Source organism: Oreochromis niloticus, linkage group LG1 (assembly GCF_001858045.2).
Source record: "Oreochromis niloticus isolate F11D_XX linkage group LG1, O_niloticus_UMD_NMBU, whole genome shotgun sequence".
In the NCBI taxonomy this organism is placed as follows: Eukaryota; Metazoa; Chordata; class Actinopteri; order Cichliformes; family Cichlidae; genus Oreochromis; species Oreochromis niloticus.
This window is the reverse complement of record NC_031965.2, coordinates 22,567,279-22,585,289: the sequence shown is the minus strand read 5'-3', so window position 1 is coordinate 22,585,289 and position 18,011 is coordinate 22,567,279. Positions and strand designations below refer to the sequence as shown.

The 18,011-nt window shown below is 42.5% G+C and overlaps 2 protein-coding genes across 2 annotated transcripts; one reads left to right on the top strand and one right to left on the bottom strand.

The window, feature by feature from the left end:
- Positions 1 to 615: 615 nt before the first annotated feature.
- LOC102081892 (capping protein, Arp2/3 and myosin-I linker protein 2) lies at positions 616 to 15,028 on the bottom strand. Its single transcript, XM_025906572.1, has 8 exons — positions 14,760 to 15,028; positions 3,878 to 3,981; positions 3,322 to 3,787; positions 3,133 to 3,225; positions 3,013 to 3,049; positions 2,693 to 2,764; positions 1,325 to 2,612; positions 616 to 1,243 (listed from the first exon to the last, which is right to left on the bottom strand). The coding sequence occupies exons 2-7, from the start codon at positions 3,940 to 3,942 to the stop codon at positions 2,026 to 2,028; spliced, it is 1,320 nt and encodes a 439-aa protein (XP_025762357.1). The 5' UTR covers positions 3,943 to 3,981; positions 14,760 to 15,028; the 3' UTR covers positions 616 to 1,243; positions 1,325 to 2,025.
- Positions 9,251 to 16,360, top strand: LOC100707703 (transcriptional repressor CTCF). The gene is made up of 13 exons (XM_005467093.4): positions 9,251 to 9,420; positions 11,372 to 11,617; positions 11,719 to 11,901; positions 12,001 to 12,376; positions 12,461 to 12,631; positions 12,827 to 12,960; positions 13,045 to 13,165; positions 13,272 to 13,421; positions 13,612 to 13,772; positions 13,862 to 14,044; positions 14,137 to 14,275; positions 14,484 to 14,630; positions 14,779 to 16,360. Exons 2-13 carry the CDS (start codon positions 11,393 to 11,395, stop codon positions 15,033 to 15,035), a joined length of 2,247 nt encoding a protein of 748 aa, XP_005467150.1. The 5' UTR covers positions 9,251 to 9,420; positions 11,372 to 11,392; the 3' UTR covers positions 15,036 to 16,360.
- The last annotated feature ends 1,651 nt before the right edge of the window (positions 16,361 to 18,011 follow it).

Here is an 18,011-nt window from a genome sequence, read left to right as displayed (position 1 = left end):
CATGTAATGTTTTTTGAAAAAAAAAAAAAGTCCTCAGCCATTGTATACATGTGCAAAATCGGTAGCACGAAACCGAGAGATGAAATTTGTTATGTAAGTTAGCTGACATGCAAAAGGTGACACCTTTCCTGATAATACACAACTCGCACAGATGTTCAGTGGTTAAATGTAGTCCGATGAAAAAAAGGAAACTCTTGGAAATGTCTGCCTCATAGAAATGAAAAGGAAAATACTATTTCATATGTATGACTGAGTTTTCAGATGTATGACAACTCTGTGTACCAGAGTTGTTTATTGAAAGATGATAACTGGAAGACCAGTTTCAAAAAGGCCCAGCTATGAAATGCGTTTAATTAGGCTTTTAAACATTACCATTTATCTTTAATAACAACTCTTTTACAAATAAATTAGCTAAAATAAAAGGCATTTGACTTTAATAAAAATAACAACATTATCAAACTTTCATTCTCTGCAGATGAAAGTTGCTCTTTTATGATCAAATTAAAATCTGTCAGTGTGTGTGGCCATAATCGAGGCTGAGGATTATTGTGAGATGTGGGAAAAACCTCCACAAAAAGCTGAGGTGAAGCTGCTCAAAGTAATGATTTCACACAGTCAGTTCAATACTCCGTTTAATAGTCATAACTATGTCTCTTATCCATCTATTGTAAACATTGTGTATTTTTTTTTTTACCACAATAATTGTCTTATGGTACATAATCACACGTGCAATGCAAAACCTCAAACATAAGTTAAAAAAAGGACAAAGACACTGCTGGATTTGTTGATTACGTCACACCGAGGGGATCTCAGTTCTTTGGTCCAGTGGCCCACCCTTTGTGGTGTGCTGCTGTGATGTGGTGGTCCCTGTAGGAAGTGCCATGGATCATCATTCCCCTCCCTCTGTTTCACCCTTTACTGTGGCCTCTCCTGCCCCCTCCTCCGTCACAGTAGTTGGTCCCGTGTTTAGCATTTTCTTTTTTTCCTCACTTATCACTCACTGGTTTAGTTTCCTCTTGCTTTTGACCCACTATCACTGCTTCCTCTGTGCAGCGCTCACCCTCCTCCCCTGCTGCAGGTTCAGCCGGTGTGTCTGCTTCAGCTTTCACACTTTCTCCCTGCTCTTCTTTCGTTGTCGGTTCACTCGGAGCCACGGTTGGTTTCTCACTCTGGCTCTGACTGTCAACCACTTCCTTCTTCTCGTCTGCCTCAAGTACTTTGCTCTTTTGTTCCCCATCTGCTGCTGAAAGAAAAACAATATCATAAAACACACCATTCACCATGCACCTACATACAAAGATCACAAGCAGAGCCTAAAACTCACCAGTGCCTTTTTCTGCAGGCCCTACACCGGATCTCTCATCAGATGTCTGGATGACGTTATCTTGGCCTGGACTATCGCTAGCGGGTGGTGCAGCAGAACTTGTGTTATCGGTAGTGGGCGGGCTAGAGATAGTTGGTGTGAGCTTAGCGTCAACATTGTTGGGAAAAGGTGGGTCTGACCCAGTCGTGAGTGGGGAGCTAATTGCACCGGTGGTTGATGAACTAGCGGTGGAGGTGGTTTCTGCTCGGTTCAGACTGGTAGCAGTGGAAGTGGTGTCTGTAGGGTTTGTTTCACTAGAAGAGGTGGAGGGAACGGACGTAGTGGCTGGGTGAATGACGGTAGAAGAAGAAGCTGAGTTAATGGAGTCAATGGATAATTGGGGTTGAGGTTGAGCTGTAGGAGTGGTAGAAGGTGCTGAGGTGGTAGGAGGAAGGGCAGCAGAGACCATGGTGGAAGAAGCGGTAAAGGTGGGGTCGTGTGAAATTGTTACTGTAATTACATCACTTGAGTCAGAGGGAGGCGATGTAGTCATAGTGACTAATGTTAAAGAGCTACTGGATGTGACTGAAGCCGGTTCATGACTGACTTCGCTGATGGTGGTGGTAGACAGGCCCGGCGGCACATCTGACACGCTGGTGCAGGGCGCAGAAGCTGTGGTGGTGACAGAAATAGCTGCATCACCACCAGCAGCAGGAGCAACATCAACTGAGAGAACGCCATTTGGCTCTGGCAAAGTCGATTTGGCTGACAGATTTGTTGACGCCGTGGAAACTGAGCTTTCGTGACTGGGAGCAGAAACAGTTTCCGAGGTGGTAATGGAAGGCCCGGCAACTGTTGCTGCTGAGCTGGAAATGACAGCGAGGCTCGGAGTAACAGACTCTGAGGAGGTGGGGTAACTGATGCGGTGGCGGGGGCTCTGTGGGTGTGGTTGTAGTTTCGGGGACGGAGGTTGCTGCGGGGGAGTCAGTGCATACATCTGCGTGTGAGGGAGTTACAGTACTTGAAGGGGGAACTTCAAAGTCGGTTGAGTCGGGGACCGCGTTCGAGATTGTCGGTGCAGCGGGTGCAGCGGGAGCAGTGATGGCCGGAGGTGACGGCACCGCGGCTGGGCTGAGTTTAGTGGGCGTGTGTGTCTCTGCTTCCTGTATTTGGGCCAGCTCGTTCTCAGGTGTGTTGCGGCCAGATGTTGTGGGGGGTGGTGCCGGTTTGATAACCGGCTTTGGAAGCAGAGCGGGTTTCCCAGCTCCTTCGTGTGCTGACACACTTGCCCGAATCTGATGCCTCGTGTCTAAAGAGCAAGCAAAATAAACGTGAAAATGGTTCACGTACTGTACTCTGTACACATGAGAGCGTAAACCATCATTTTACCTGATGACGCAGACATCGTTCGAGGTTTTGAGAAAGTGGGAGGTGGCTCGGGTTTACTGTCAATGATGGTACCTGAAGGGCAAAAATCATTTTACCACAGGAATTAATGGCCCTATAATAGACTGAAAGAACCACACACTCCTGCTTGGCTTATCAGCGAAGCCCCTCAGATATTAAATCTTTTTATTGGAGAACTGATCCACGTTGAGAAGCCTCTCCTTTTGACACAAATCCCTAGACTTCAAAGATTAATTTAGCCTCATTAATACTACGCTGGAGCTGAGAAGACTATTAAACGTCTCACAGATAAAGGCACATACCTTCAGACTCGGCCTTTTTCATCTCTCCTTCTTGATCCTACATGAATAAAAGGAGCATTTAGTACTTTTTAAGATCTCCAAGGTATCCATAACAACATTAGGACATGCAGATGTGCAAACCTGTGTCTCTCCTGGCAGGGGTTTGGAAACTCCAATACGCTGAAGCATGAGATGAAGCTTCTGTTCAAAGCTATTCTGGCCTTCAAATTGTTTCTGAAAGCAGCAGCAGCAAACCAATGATGCTTTTTAGTTCTTATCCACTAATGAAAAAGACTAAAAAAAACAGGCATTAACTCTAGCAACACCAACCTTTGCTGTGTTTCTGGCATTGGTCGACCCCGCTGCTGCTGAGCCAGAGAGCAAAATGAGAGACTGGGACTTCCCCTCTCTGAGAGCTCGGCGGGGAGGCACCGCTTCGCCCCTCAGCGGCGGAGCGCCAGAAACAGGTGTCTCCTGAACAGCTGGCTCTCCAGAAACAGCAGTGGGAGCCTCTTTTGCTTTCTCCTTTTCATTTTCCTTGTCGTGCTCCTTCACTCTGTCTTTGTCTTTGTCTTTCTCGGATCTGGCAACCTCCCTGAGAGGGCGAATGAGATCAGCGATGGAGGCCTTTTTGGGACGCCCCTCGTGGCTCGGCTCTGATTTCAAACCTCGCTTCTTTTTGAGCGTAAAGAAATCACCCAGCTTCCTCCGGAGGGTTTTTGTTGGGGCCGGACAAGGGACAGAGCTGGCAGGAGCCACTTCGTGCACTGTGATAGATTCCTCATTCTGCTGCTTCCTGTACAAAGAGTTGTATGTCTTGGTTTAAGGTCTATTCACTTGTACGGGGTGAACGTGAAGGGGCTAATTTGTGTGCCGTGATACTCACAGTGTATCAGCAGGCAGTACTCTCTTAGTAAAGAACTCTTCAACTCCTTCATCCACACGCCCCATGAGCTCAAGGACTTCATTTTCACTCTCGATTATTGTCTCCTAATTACCCCCCGGACACACACACACACACACACACACACACACACACACACAGAAATCACATATTTTGCACCACGGATCAAACAAACTAACAAGGAACAACTTGCATCTTACAGCATGTAACTTTACATTACATAACCATCACTTCTGAAAACCCACACACTCCTGGCACTCCTCATGCCTCTATAGGTGTATTTTAGTTTTGATTCTCTCATCCATTTATGTTACGATCCGGGCCTCCCTGGACTTAGTTGCTCAGAAACGTACAATGGGTGCTGGGGGGTGGAGTGGGAGGGGGTCGTCATTGGATTTTTTAAACGCTGAATGGAAGCAACATAACTCATTTTTGCCAATATAGGTAACGTGATATCAAAATTGGAGCCGCATCGTCCTGATCACATTAACATCTGTGCCCACAAGTAGCAACGAAAGTCGGGGGAGGCTCGAGTCCAGAAGGCAAATTTAGCCGAAGTCACCGTTACATGATATCCTGTCAGGGGAATTGCTTGAATTTTGTCTCCCAGGCCATTTGTCTCCAAGGGAGTGACTGAATGTCTGCAGCCTAATAGCTCTGTGACAGCGTGATCAGCTCAGTGGAAAACGGATGAGCTCACACACATATTTTACACGATCACATGAAGAAACTGAATGGCTTCTTTTTTTCCTTTTTTTTAAAGAGAAAGCAAGAAAACGAGCGCCCACTCTCACAGAGGCAGATTTCATTGGCTTCCTCAAGCAGCCGGTGACCGGTACAATGGCACTGCCTAATTCAAGCCAGGGACCAGGCATCTTTTACAGAACTCCCCCTCCATCCTTCCCTTCCCCCTGCCTCTCCCCTCTGTACCCTATTCCATCTCTCCTCTCTCCCTCCCTTCCATTTTCCCTCCTCTCTCTCTCTCTCAAACACACACACACACCTTTCCCTCACTCTCCATTTTTACAGAAACCTTCCTGATCCTCCTGCACAGTACCTGCGGTCTGCTGGGACGATAGTTCAGTTTCTGTCGGTGAGGTCTCGGTCTGCTCTGGGTGTAGTGCCTGAGCGCCGGTCCGCCCAATGGCAGCTCCATTGGGGAGACACACGGCACGCTGTTGCCGTGGAGCTCTGTTGCCGTGGCTCTGTTGCCGAGGCACCGTTGCTAAGAGCACGAGCAGCAGCGGCAGTATGTAATGCCTCTGCTGAGGTGGGAGGGGCCGGGGTGGCGAGACTGACAGATCTGACAACAGAACCAAGCCTTTCTCTGCCCCCCTCCCCTCTGTGAGAGGAATACCACGGGAAAAAAAGATGGTGATAAAACAAGGAGGCAGGGATAAAGTGACCACACTAACATTTGCTTCATCCCTGCAGCCTCACCCATGAACGGCACATGCATGGATGCACCGATTTACTCCAGTGTGAAAAGGCTGAGTGCACAAAATGTTTTACTGTGGTTACGTAATAAATTAATAATTAATTTTATATGCGGAAAAGAAGCTATAAGTGACAGACTGACCCGCTCTGAAAAACTTCATATTGCATGCATTTAGTGTAACGCCTGTGTTTTACTCGACCTCTCCTGCATGTGGTGACAGGATTAAGTTATCTTAAAAGCCCGGTGTTTATGCACTGTGCATATTTATCTCTCTAGCGTATAAAAGTGTACTCTCATCATTATATCATAGTTATATATATAGTTATATCGGGTGTGTGGTATACACACACAGACCCTAAAATTACCCAAATTCTAATTATTATTTTCTCCTTTCGTCTAAAACATCTAAAACACGTTTTAATCAGCTTTTTTGTAGTTCTTATCTTTCTTTTCCTTTTTTTTATCCTCTCTCCTTCACAAATGTTTGCTTTTGAGCTGAATAGAGTTGTGCACGCCCCCACAACAGTTCCTCACACACACAGTCTCTTTTACACGTATTTCACTGTTTATATCGCTGTGCTCTTCTCTTACTGTTATGTCACTGTTCTCTCCTATGTTTCAAAAATTAAGACTTGCTCCTGAACCATTAAATAAGGCACACACCCTTAGCAGCAGTTTCCATACATCTTAATCATGCTGCATATTCTCCAAAGGACCCGAGTTGCAGGTTTCATGGGAATTTGGTTTCCTGGTTGGAATATTTGATAATCAAAACCAGGGCTGATATTTACATGGAGCTCATGTTTCTTTTCCAAAATAACAACCCACAAACAACTTGTTTTCCATTTATGAACAAAGGTCAGGTTTTCCACATGAAGTAACATGATCATCATCTATTTTAGAGAGATGATGAGAACAGACCTACAGCAGGTTACTGTAACCTAGAAGTAACTTAGTTATTTAGATCTCGCCTGTGTTTGAAACTTCTATGAATTTTATTATGCTGGCAAAAATCAAATAAAACCTGCAGTGCTCAGATTACAATTTCAGCTAATCAGCAGGTTGTCTGGAGAAACTTCGCCAGTCCAGAAATGCTCAGGACAAACAAGGGGATCAAGTGATCACGTGTAACTGACTTTCACAAATAATGTCGGAGGTATTTGAACTTCTATTTCAAGAAATGTTAAGCTTTTAATGCATTACATTTAAAAGGTAATTACTGTACTGCACAGCATTTGTCTGCCAGCTGAACGCAGCCAAGTCAGATCTTCAAAACATGGTAAATTCCCCAAACTGTGACAGATTATAAAGAACTGTGAGTCTTAATTATTAGACAAGTAGCTGACAGTTGAGGACAGTTAATCATTTGCATCATTACTCATGTGAAAATGGAAAATAATGTATGTTTTCAGCTTTTCCAGCAATCGATTTTCTGCTTGTCTTAACACAAACTGCACATTTCAGCTCAATGTTTTTAAGGTTTAAATACAAATAAAAATTATGAAAGGAAACCCAGTACCTAGTAATCAAGGCAGTTAAGACTTTTATAGGCCCCAGAGAGATAAAATGAATAGCTCTCCTTTGACTAGCTTGTACAGTATTGCTTTATATGAGCTACATATCTGTGTAAACATAAACACAGTCAAATGGGCCATTTTTCCACACTTAGTGCTTTTGTATATCTTTATTTTACAACCCCACTTTCCAAAAAGTTGGGAGTCTCTGTAAAATTAAATAAAAACAGAAAGCAAGAGTCTGAATTGTTTAAACAGAGACGCTTTTACCATTTTAAGAAGAACAAAACTAAGGTCATTTTGAACGGGATGGCAAACATGTCTCAAAATAAATGGGACAAGGTTATGTTTACCACTCTGAAGCATCCTCCTCTTCTCACAGAAGTCTGTAAACATCTGGGAACTCAAGAGACCAGATGTTGGACTTTGGGGAGACGTTTGCCGTCTCTTGTCTGTTATAGGATTCTATCAGCTCATGGCCATTGATCAGTGGGCTTTAATCAGTGGGTTTTGGTCAGTGGTTGTTGATCAATGATCATGAGAATTTGCATAATTAAGATTAAGGAACTGAGCTCCCAGCCCATTGTTCCTTCAGTGGGCTGGTTCCAGTCATTATGCAAATGTACTGTTTATAAGATTGGGGAAAACTGCAGTCAGCTGAGACTGAAGAAGTTACTTGGATGAGTGACAAAAAGTTTCTCCCACAAAACGCTACGTCCAGATGAACAGAATCAACTTTTGGATATTTACTTACCTGGGTGATTGAGCATGCATCAAGACATTCTATCAGCTCAACAGTTCTGAGCTGTCTTTGTTGTATTTTCAGCTTCATGATGGTCCAAATGTTGTCAGATGGTGAAAAGTTTGGACTGCGGGCAGGTCAGCTCAGCACCTGAACTCTTACTATGAGACCATGCTGCTGTAAATGCTGCAGTATGGAATTTAACATTGTTTTGCTGAAATATGCATGGCCTTCCTTAAAAAATACGTCCTCTGGATGGGAGCATGTGTTGCTGCTCAGGACTGATGGTGTCTTTTTAGATGTGAAAGCCGTCAGTGTCATAGACACTAATGCACCACACAAGCAGGAGTTGCATGATTTTGCCCAGAGAATCCAGCATCCATGTTTTAAAAATAGAATTTCAAATTTTGATTTGTCTGACCACTGAACAGTTTTCCACTTTACCTCAGTCCATTTGAAATGAGCTTTAGCAATGTTTCTATTTTATGTTCACATTTGGCTTCTTCTTTGTGTGATAGAACTTTAACCTGAATTTTTGGAGGACCAGGGAATTATTTTCACATCCAATCATTTCTGGAAGCCCATGCAGTGATTTCCATGACAGAATCATTCTTTCTTTTAAAAGAGTGCTGCCCGAGAGCCCCAAAAATCACAGGAATCCAGTACTGATTTCCAGCTTTGTCCCTAGAATCTTGTGACGATAATATGTATTGTAGATGATAACATACTCACAGTCTTTGCAATTTTAAATCGAGGAAAAAATTTCAGAAATTGTTCCACAGTTTGTGGACACAGTTTATTCTAGACTGGTGAACATCTGCCCATCTTTTCTTCTAAGAAATTCTGTCTCTCTAAGATGCTGTTTTTATACCCAATCATGGGTCTAATTAACCTAATTAGTTGCAAAATGTTTGTTTTTGTTTGTTTATTTGGTGTTATTTTTTCTTAGATTCTGTCTATTCCTAAATAAAGACATAGGTATGGTAGTTTTTCGTGTTCTAGCTACTTTTATTTTTATCTCATGTATAATTTTTGTTCTTAATTTTGTTTAGTTTCAGGTCCCAGTCCCAAGTCTTAATAAACACAGGCTAAAATAAAAGATTTCCCCTTTAATTTTAGCTGCTTTTTATTTTATTTCATATGACTTAAATATTTTATACCTAGTTATTGTTTCTAGTTTGGTTTTAGTTAACTAAAAAACCTTTGAACCAAATAATTAATGGTGGGCTATAATTGAAAAGCCGTAAAACCTAGGGTCCAGGAGCTCACTTTCCCTTGGCAACCTTCTAAATAGGCTCAAATCTTTTCATCTTACATACACTATGCAGCTAATTATCACTCACGACTTCATTTGTGTGTGTGTGCGTGTTGTAAACCCCTACTTGACACTTTCATGCCGCCCTCCAGTGGTTGAATTGATGAACTGCTTTAATCCAGCAAAGGTTATTCCTAATCTTGACTCGATGCTGTTGAATGTTTAAAGGTCACCCCCAATGGAAAAAAACTGATAGCAGATCAGAAACCTAATCAATAACCTCTCCCTTTTAATAACCGTCTCCGTGGTTGCCACGCCCACGCCTGAATTCAAATCTGGCGCCCATCACCCACAGCAACATCCCGATCCCTCCTCTTTACTCCCCGGGCACCTAGTTGCGCAGGCGCAGTAGCTCTTATAGGCCGCCATTTTGTATGTTAGGCCCACTCTTCCAAAGCGGGAGAAAATTATTAGCCCGGCGCGGAGCACATACCGCTGTCCGCTGCGGGACTGAAAGGAGCTACTGTAGGCGCTGAGCTTCCAAGCGAACATAACGAGGAAAGGAAGAAACCCGGAGTAAGTAGAGCTTTTACTTTGCCTCCAAACGCGGAAACGTTTTTGTAGGAGCCGTCACCGGCCTCTAGGTGTCACGGTAGGGCTTACCGGCCAGGCGGCTGGCGGGGGGTGTTTGTCTCCCTCTATCGTTATCTAAAATGCACTAAATCCGTCTATAAAATGTAACTCCCTGTCTCAGTTGAGCATTTTGTTGGTTTTTGACCGATATTTCGATGTATGTGCACAGGGATGGCTGTATTTATTGGTGTTTCTGTTTTAAGTTTGTTCAGGCCTGACGTCCATCTTATCGTGCCCTTTGTTTCCTGTTTTCAGACGTACTCGCGCCTCCCGAGTTAACCAACTAACACGAGACTGTGTTTAAGTAGTTTTATTTTGCTTATTAAACTATACATCATCCTTTAAACGATGTCCCATGAATTGATAACAACAGGATGGAGGAGAACGGGTTTTTAGATTTAAAAACACACACACACACACAAGCGAACAAATGCTTCCTGAAGCATCGGACTAAATGTGATTTCTGCTACTGGCTCACAGTCAAAACCCATCAGCGTTCAGCCAAAGCAGATAACCACTGGAAGGCAGGAATGAAGACTCTTTTAAACATTTGCATCGCAGTTATTAAAAACGATTACGATTACTGCATCGTTCACCAGAGTTTCACTCTGGCTCAGGTGCTAGTTTACATGACCCAGACTCCTCGAACTCTGGCTTGTGCGAGGTGTCATTGCGTAATGGCTGTACTTGCTTAGTGTAAAGAGACTAAATATGATCGTTTTTAGTACTCCAGGAGATGAGACTTTTATTGGTCCCTCTTATACTTTTACTGACTCACAAAAAGCAAATCTAAATCCCAGGAGCTTAACCTGTAAAACTATAGCATAATTTATTAATCGATTTGTTTTACATTATAAATAAAACTGTAAAATAAATCTAGTGTACCGTTTACAGCTTGCACATTTAAAACTGTGGACAACTTAAAGTTTATCTGAATACTGACAGCTTTCATTGTAGCCTCTTAATTGTGCTGTCCGTGTGTAGAACAACCCATCTGATCAGCTGAAGAGAGCTTTTCTTCACGTTTAAACTATTTGAATAAGTACTTTATGTGGAACCCTTTAACTAAAAACAAGGTTTCTTGTCATCACACACAACTGCAGCTAGCTGTCCCCTCCACATATGGTGACCAATGAAAAACCTTAAAATACTTTGTACAAAATGCATTGAGCAGTGTTTGGTATGTATGTTCAGATGAGAAAGCACAAAATAAATGAAAACAAAGAACATGTTGGGTTGAGGCATTAAATCTATTACTAGTTGTTGGCCCTGGTGAAAATGAAGCAACACTCACCCTTAGTGGAGGTGTTTTTTTTTGTTTTATTTGCTAAGCTTTAAAAAAATAAATAAATTAATTTAAAAAAAAAAACAAAACGTGCTGCTTATCTGACATCAACTCCAAGTAAAGACAGAGTTTGTTTTGGGGCTTTTTTGGCTTATACACCAAACTGTGGACAGTTTTACACACAAAACTGTTTTATTTTTGTTTTTCTCTAAAGTTGCCAGTTAAAATGGGTGTAATTAATATCCTGGAAATGGAAAACTTTTGTATTCTGCTGGCAGCGCTTTTTGTCATACTGCACATTCAGGAAAAGGAAAACCAAACACTGGGAATGTTTTCAGCCCACAGGCAAATATTGATACAAGGATTTTTTTTTTTTTTTTTTTTTTAATATATATTGTTTGTTCAGTTAATCTAGGTGCTTTCATCATCTGGTCTAAACATGTCTGGATTTACTGAAAGCCATCCAGTTGTTTCAGTTTAGCCAGAGGGCAAAGGAAAAGGAGGGGATCAAAAAAAAAAAAAAAAAAAAGATCACTCTTTGGTTACAAACAATTCTCCATCACATCAGTCTTTTCTTTCGCTAAAGATTTTCTCGTTCTTTCTGTTTAGCGCATTTGTTGGCCTATTGCCATGGAGGCCGAGGTTGTTTCCATGGAGTCCGCTCAGGCGACGGATGGAAAGGTCCTGCCAGAGGGTGGAGAGGCCTTGACACAGGGTGAAGTTGCTGGTAACATGGAGATGATGGTGATGGATGCTCTCGATCCAACTCTGCTACAAATGAAGACAGAGGTGTTGGAGGGAGGCGGCACAATGACAGTTTCAGGTGGAGATGAGGGCCAGATCATCACGCTCCAGGTTTGTAAAGACCACGGTTTAAATTTTTTTTTTTGCCAGATTATTTATGTCCGGTCTTTTATTTTTGCCATCAAATGGTAAAGTCCAGTCTCTCTTCACAGGTGGTGAACATGGAGGAGCAAGCAGGTGCAGCATTAGGTCTGGGTCAGCTTCAGCTCGTGCAGGTACCTGTCACAACTACAACTGTAGACGGGCTCCAGGCTACTTACGTTGAGACGTCAGCGGCTAACAAGGATGCAGAGCCAGTTATTTGTCACACTCTTCCTTTACCTGAGGGCTTCCAGGTAAGAAATGACTCGAGGCTACCCGGTGCTTTTGATTGTCTTTGATTTTCAGTGAAGTCCTTGTTCCAGTAGGCTTCATTTGTCATATTCCTACACTAGGTGGTTAAAGTGGGTGCAAATGGTGAAGTGGAGACTGTAGAGCAGGAGGAGCTCCAGGCAGCCCACGAGGAGCTCCAAGGGACAAGGGTGGAGGAGGAAGAGGAGGATGAAGAGCCAGCAGAGGTGGAGACCTCTGTGCCCCCACAAGACGACCCAGAGTGGACAAAGGACCCCGACTACCAGCCTATTACCGCTGTCCGTAAAGGGAAGAAGGGAAAGAAGAGTCGCCTGCGCTATGCAGAAGGCGATCGTGACATGGATGTTTCCGTGTACGACTTTGAGGAAGAGCAGCAGGAGGGGCTACTGTCAGAGGTTAATGCTGAGAAGGTTGTGGGCAACATGAAGCCCCCTAAGCCCACAAAGATCAAGAAGAAAGGTTAGCCTTTGATTAAGTTGCATGAAAACTTGCAAGGGATTTTATTTTCCCTCAGTGCTAAATTGAACATCTCTACGTGTCCAGGTGTTAAGAAGACTTTCCAGTGTGAGCTGTGCAGCTACACCTGCCCACGGCGCTCTAACCTGGACCGACACATGAAGAGCCACACAGATGAGAGGCCGCATAAATGTCACTTGTGCGGGAGAGCGTTCAGAACAGTCACACTGCTGAGAAACCACCTCAACACACACACAGGTATTTGGAGAAATTACAGAAACTGAAACAATTTGCTGGATTGACTTCGTGAGCAAGGAAGTAAACTTTCCGTGTTTACTTATTATTACTGCAAAATTTAGTGGACATTTATCTCCTTTTCATCCAGTGTTGCATTTCAGATTTCAGCTACACCAGCAGTTAATATACAGTTCTGATTTTCTTCTTCGTTTAAAGGCACTCGGCCACATAAATGCACAGATTGCGACATGGCGTTTGTGACCAGCGGTGAGTTAGTGCGTCATCGTCGCTACAAGCACACACACGAGAAGCCTTTTAAGTGCTCCATGTGCGACTATTCCAGTGTCGAGGTGAGTTTATATTTGTTATTTAATTGGGCATCAACCTGCTCTCTATACCATGGGATAAAGGCTAATGTGTCTCTCTTTTCCCAGGTGAGCAAGTTGAAAAGGCACATCCGCTCTCACACAGGGGAGCGACCCTTCCAGTGCAGTCTGTGCAGCTATGCCAGCAGAGACACTTATAAGCTGAAGAGACACATGAGGACACATTCTGGTAAAATCCTCTTAGATTTTCAGTCAAAGTCTGTTTTAGCTCCAGGTTTTTTGTTTTTTGTTTTTTTTTTTTAGGAGAGTAGCTGACTCGCCTTCTTCTGTTGCAGGTGAGAAGCCATACGAGTGCTACATCTGCCATGCTCGTTTTACACAAAGTGGCACCATGAAGATGCACATCCTGCAGAAACACACGGAGAATGTGGCAAAGTTTCACTGCCCACACTGTGATACCGTCATTGCACGTAAAAGTGATCTTGGTGAGTGATTTGAGACTATTTCTACTTCAAACTGCATGCAGAAGAACGGTTAAAGGAGAACTTATGCTGCTCTCAGTCAGGGGATTGACCTGTGTGGGGAAACGAAATATTTCAAGTGGTTTTTTATCTCTATAACAAGGCAATGTGACATTTATCTAACTGGATTTTCATGCCTTTGTCTCCATCTTAGGTGTTCACTTGAGAAAACAGCATTCATTTATTGAGACGGGGAAGAAATGTCGTTACTGCGATGCTGTGTTTCATGAGCGCTATGCTCTCATTCAGCACCAGAAGACTCACAAGAATGAGAAGCGTTTCAAGTGTGACCAGTGTGACTACTGCTGCAGACAGGTCTGTGTTGGGCTGGAGTATGTTATGCTCCTGCTGTTTATTTTACTGCTAAACAAATGTTAAACGTCTTTTGTTCTGTTACCCGACAGGAACGCCACATGATAATGCACAAGCGCACCCACACGGGGGAGAAGCCATTCGCCTGCAGCCAGTGTGACAAAACTTTCCGGCAGAAGCAGCTCCTGGACATGCACTTCAAGCGTTACCACGATCCCAGCTTCATCCCCACTGCCTTCGTCTGCGACAAATGTAGCAAGACATTCACTCGCAGGGTAGGACTGACCCCTGAGATAACAGTGCACACATGGGAGGGTTGTTTGTGTGTATGTCACAGAGGTGTGACGGTTCTGTGTTTGCTCCACAGAACACGATGCTGCGTCATGCTGACAACTGTACAGGCGACGCTACTTTGGAAGAAAACGGAACTCCACCACCCAAAAAGGGACGGCGTGGCAGGAAGAGGAAGATGCAGTCCAGGAGGGATGATGATGATGACGACACAGGTCTCATACACAAATGCTTGAGAAATTGATATGCAAATAATCAAAGTGTCTTAAGTAAATATTTGGGAGCCTGTCAAAGAGGTTTTGGCGATACATGTAACATGTTGCGGATCTTGATTTTTAAGGCTATGCAAGAAAATGATCAAGTCTAACAAGTTATTGTCCCCTCCCTCTTTTTTTTTTTCTTTTTTTTTTTTCTTAAATATAGAAGGTGAGCTTGATGAGGCAGAGGAGGAAGAAGATATGCTAACTGAGATCGAGGTGGAGCAGGCCCCATCTGTTGTCCCTATCCCAGCCCCAGTGGAACCACCAGTCAAGAGGAAGCGTGGGCGCCCCCCAAAGAGCAAACCAGACAGTAAGCGTATAATTGGTGACAGTTTATGATGTCATTTAACTCGTAGTGTGTAGTGTTGCATTTTTCACATATAACAAACTACCCTTTTAACAAATGTATCAAATTGAAAAGGCGTGTCTTTTCACTGACCTGAAACTGTCCTGAACAGCGGCTGCTATCATCCGTGTGGAGGACGAGACCACCGGAGAAGTCGACGACATCATTGTGAAGAAGGAAGTTGGAGCTGACCAAGACGATGATGGTAATGAGGCCGCACAGGAGGTGGTGGTTGGTGAAGGGAAGTCGACCATCCAGATGGAGGAGCTGTCCCAGGGAGAGGGTGTAGCACAGGCGGGGCAGCTGTCTGAAGCCCCTCCGAACGGGGACCTGACTCCTGAGATGATCCTCAGCATGATGGACCGGTGATGGGTGTGAGGGTCAACCCTGTTTTTAAAAAGGAAAAAAAACAAACAAAACCCATCCCTTTTATTAAATCTTCAATTTAATTATTGGCATTTAGGATAACAAACGTCCTCCAGAGACAAAAGCATCACTATTGTAATTTAAGATTTGCTTTTTAAATCATGTATCGATGTGACTCAGATGAGTGAGAAGAGAGGGTTGGTTGTTTTGGTTTTTTTTTTGTTTTTTGTTTTTGTTTTTTTGTTTGTTGGTTTTTTTTAAAATTTTAATAAGGATTTACCAACCAAAAACTCATGGCAGTTCATTTTGGAGTGGCTGTAGTTCACAGGAGTGTCTTACCCTTTTTGTTTGTTTTTGGGGGGGTTTTCTCCTGCTTTTGTCAGAAATCACAATTTAGTTCATTTCAAGATTACCTAATCTATTCTGGATGCATTTCTGCTCATGAGACCTCAAAATCTGCAAAGGCATCCTAATCGTTTTTTAAGTTTAGTTTTTGTTTTGTACATAATGCACACTGTGTTAAAATCCAGATCTTATTTATCAGTGAAGCGTTGGTAAATAGGAAAGTGCTGTCTAGTAAAACTGAAGAGGAAAATTGTCTTCTGGGGTTTCACTTAGGAGCAGCATGATGCCAAAAACATGTAAATTAAGCCCAGAGCTGAAAGTCTTTGAAATAATTGATTGCGGAAATAAATTTTAAATAAAGGGGACTTTTGATACTGCTGCTAGTCACAGCCACTTCAAGATTTTTTTTTTTTTTTTTTTTGAAAAAGTATTTTGAATTGTATTTCTTTTTCTTTCTCTGTGGTTAGTAAATCCCTTTTTAAGCATATTCTAGTTTTTAAAACCTAATAGACTGCTTCTCTCATGCTCCTTTCTTGCTACTGTTACACCTGTAGATGTGTATGTACTAAACTTTGATGAGTTGATGAAAAGATGGTTGTTTTTGCTCTCTCGTGTAGCCATTCCACTTTCAGTTGATGTTTCCCTTTTGTACCATTGGCAATGCAAAGCTACATAGCAGCTTGAATGACCCTTTTAATAACTGTGGCAGATGAGAACAGATGTACGACTGCACAACCAATAAACGAGACTAGTAGACACGAGACTTTAGGTTTCTGCAGCTGCAATAACTTTTTTTTTTTTTTTTTTTTTTTTTAAAGTCTGGTTTGGTTGAGTAATTAACATGTTAGTGCCGCACTCATGGCAAAAAGTTTGCTTGAATAATTGTTTATTAAAATTGGCTAAGAAACAACAGAGTGACAAAACAGAAATGTCAGTTTATTTTGCTTGCAAATATATTTTATTAAATGGAAACATTGATATTATTTTTTGATTTTTAAATCTTTATTTGTTTGTCTTAAAGAAAATTTGGGAAACGGGCTCTGGTGGGCTTGTAGTGGATGTCTTTAACATAAACTGTATATAAAAGGTGGTCTTAAATGAAAGGTGAAACCAGTCCAGATGTGTTAAACCCCCATTCTTTCTCTTTGCCAGCAGAGGGTGCAAAGTAAGTACATTTATTTGAGCTCGGTAAACAGTTTCCTGCTGAGTTTATTATCTCAGTTGCTAGTTTTGAGTCGCAATCAACACAACATAATGATTGTTTTGTAAACTCGTCCCAGTTCGAGTCAAAAAGGATAAACGACCTTGTGATTGGTTAGATAAACCACTTGGCTTATGTTTGGACCTGATGACACAAATACACATAGGAATATCTTATTCAGGATTGCCATTTAGCTGGCTTCACTTTCCCTTACAATCGGGCAACGTGATCTTATTTGTTTATCAGTCTCTCTATTGGCATATTCACGTGAAGTGGTTGACGCTGGAAACATCTGAGCAGTTACAAACATACTGGCAGCAGAGTGTTTTTTTTCTTGGGGGGGGGTTGGTTTTTTAAATTTTTATTCTTTTTATTTATTTATTTTTTTTAAAGAAAGGAACCCCCCCCCCCCAAAAATGTGAAGTTATTCACATAATCCAGGCTGAAAGAAACACAGCTGTGTGTGTTTTCATTTTAAGTCTTTTGGTCAGTAAAACTGAAGTCAAACCTATTTGAAGCTAGGAAGGAAAGTAAGCAAAAAAAAACCCCACGCACATCATGCAAGTTAACAAGACTCCTTTGTATCACTAGAAGAACGTGATGGGTTATGGTTATTCCATTCAAGTTTATTTTATTTCTTTGGCTGCAGTCCTGGTGCAGTTTAATGACCTGAAAGTAATGTAATATATAAATAAGAACTTAAATGCTGTTTACCTGTAAATTTGTCACATGGTAGACAGAGGTCTGAGGCATTTCCCAGGAATGATGGTACTTTCCAGAGAAGTGAAGTCTGCAGGATAAGTTACCATGGCAATGTATTGCAGTAAGAAGTCTTCGTCTTGGTAATAATTAAAACCTGGAGCTAAGCTTGAAGTTACCTGTGCACGCCCAAATCTTAGTTCACCAGTGGAAATGCTCAACTTCAGACCTCACACATCGGGATCTCCCTGACTGCTGGACAACATCACTGCACTGTGGCTACATCCATCTTTTACAAATTCTAAAGGTGTCAAAACACAAACACGGCTGTGCCTAAAGATACGACTCACTGATGCACCTTTCTCTCTGTTCCTTCTACTCGCTGTCTTCCTCAGCCGGATACAGGTAATGCAGTCAAAACATGGCAAAGCTCAGCGTGCTCTCACAGACTGAGGCAGGAACTCAGAACAGCCACATCAAAGCATCTAAAAGCACAAAAACAATGTAGATCCATTACATTAAATATTGGGCCTCTGTTTGACACAAGCTCCTCTCCCTTAAAGCCATCTTTCTTCTGACTGGCTGTCCCACCTAAACACAAGGTTGGAACAGCAGGTGGGAGGAGCTATTATATCCCTGAGATTGCCTATTTGACATACAGAGCTAAGAAATAATGGTTTCAAATTGAGCATTTAGATTATTTGTGCACACATGGCCTAGTAATTAGAAACTTT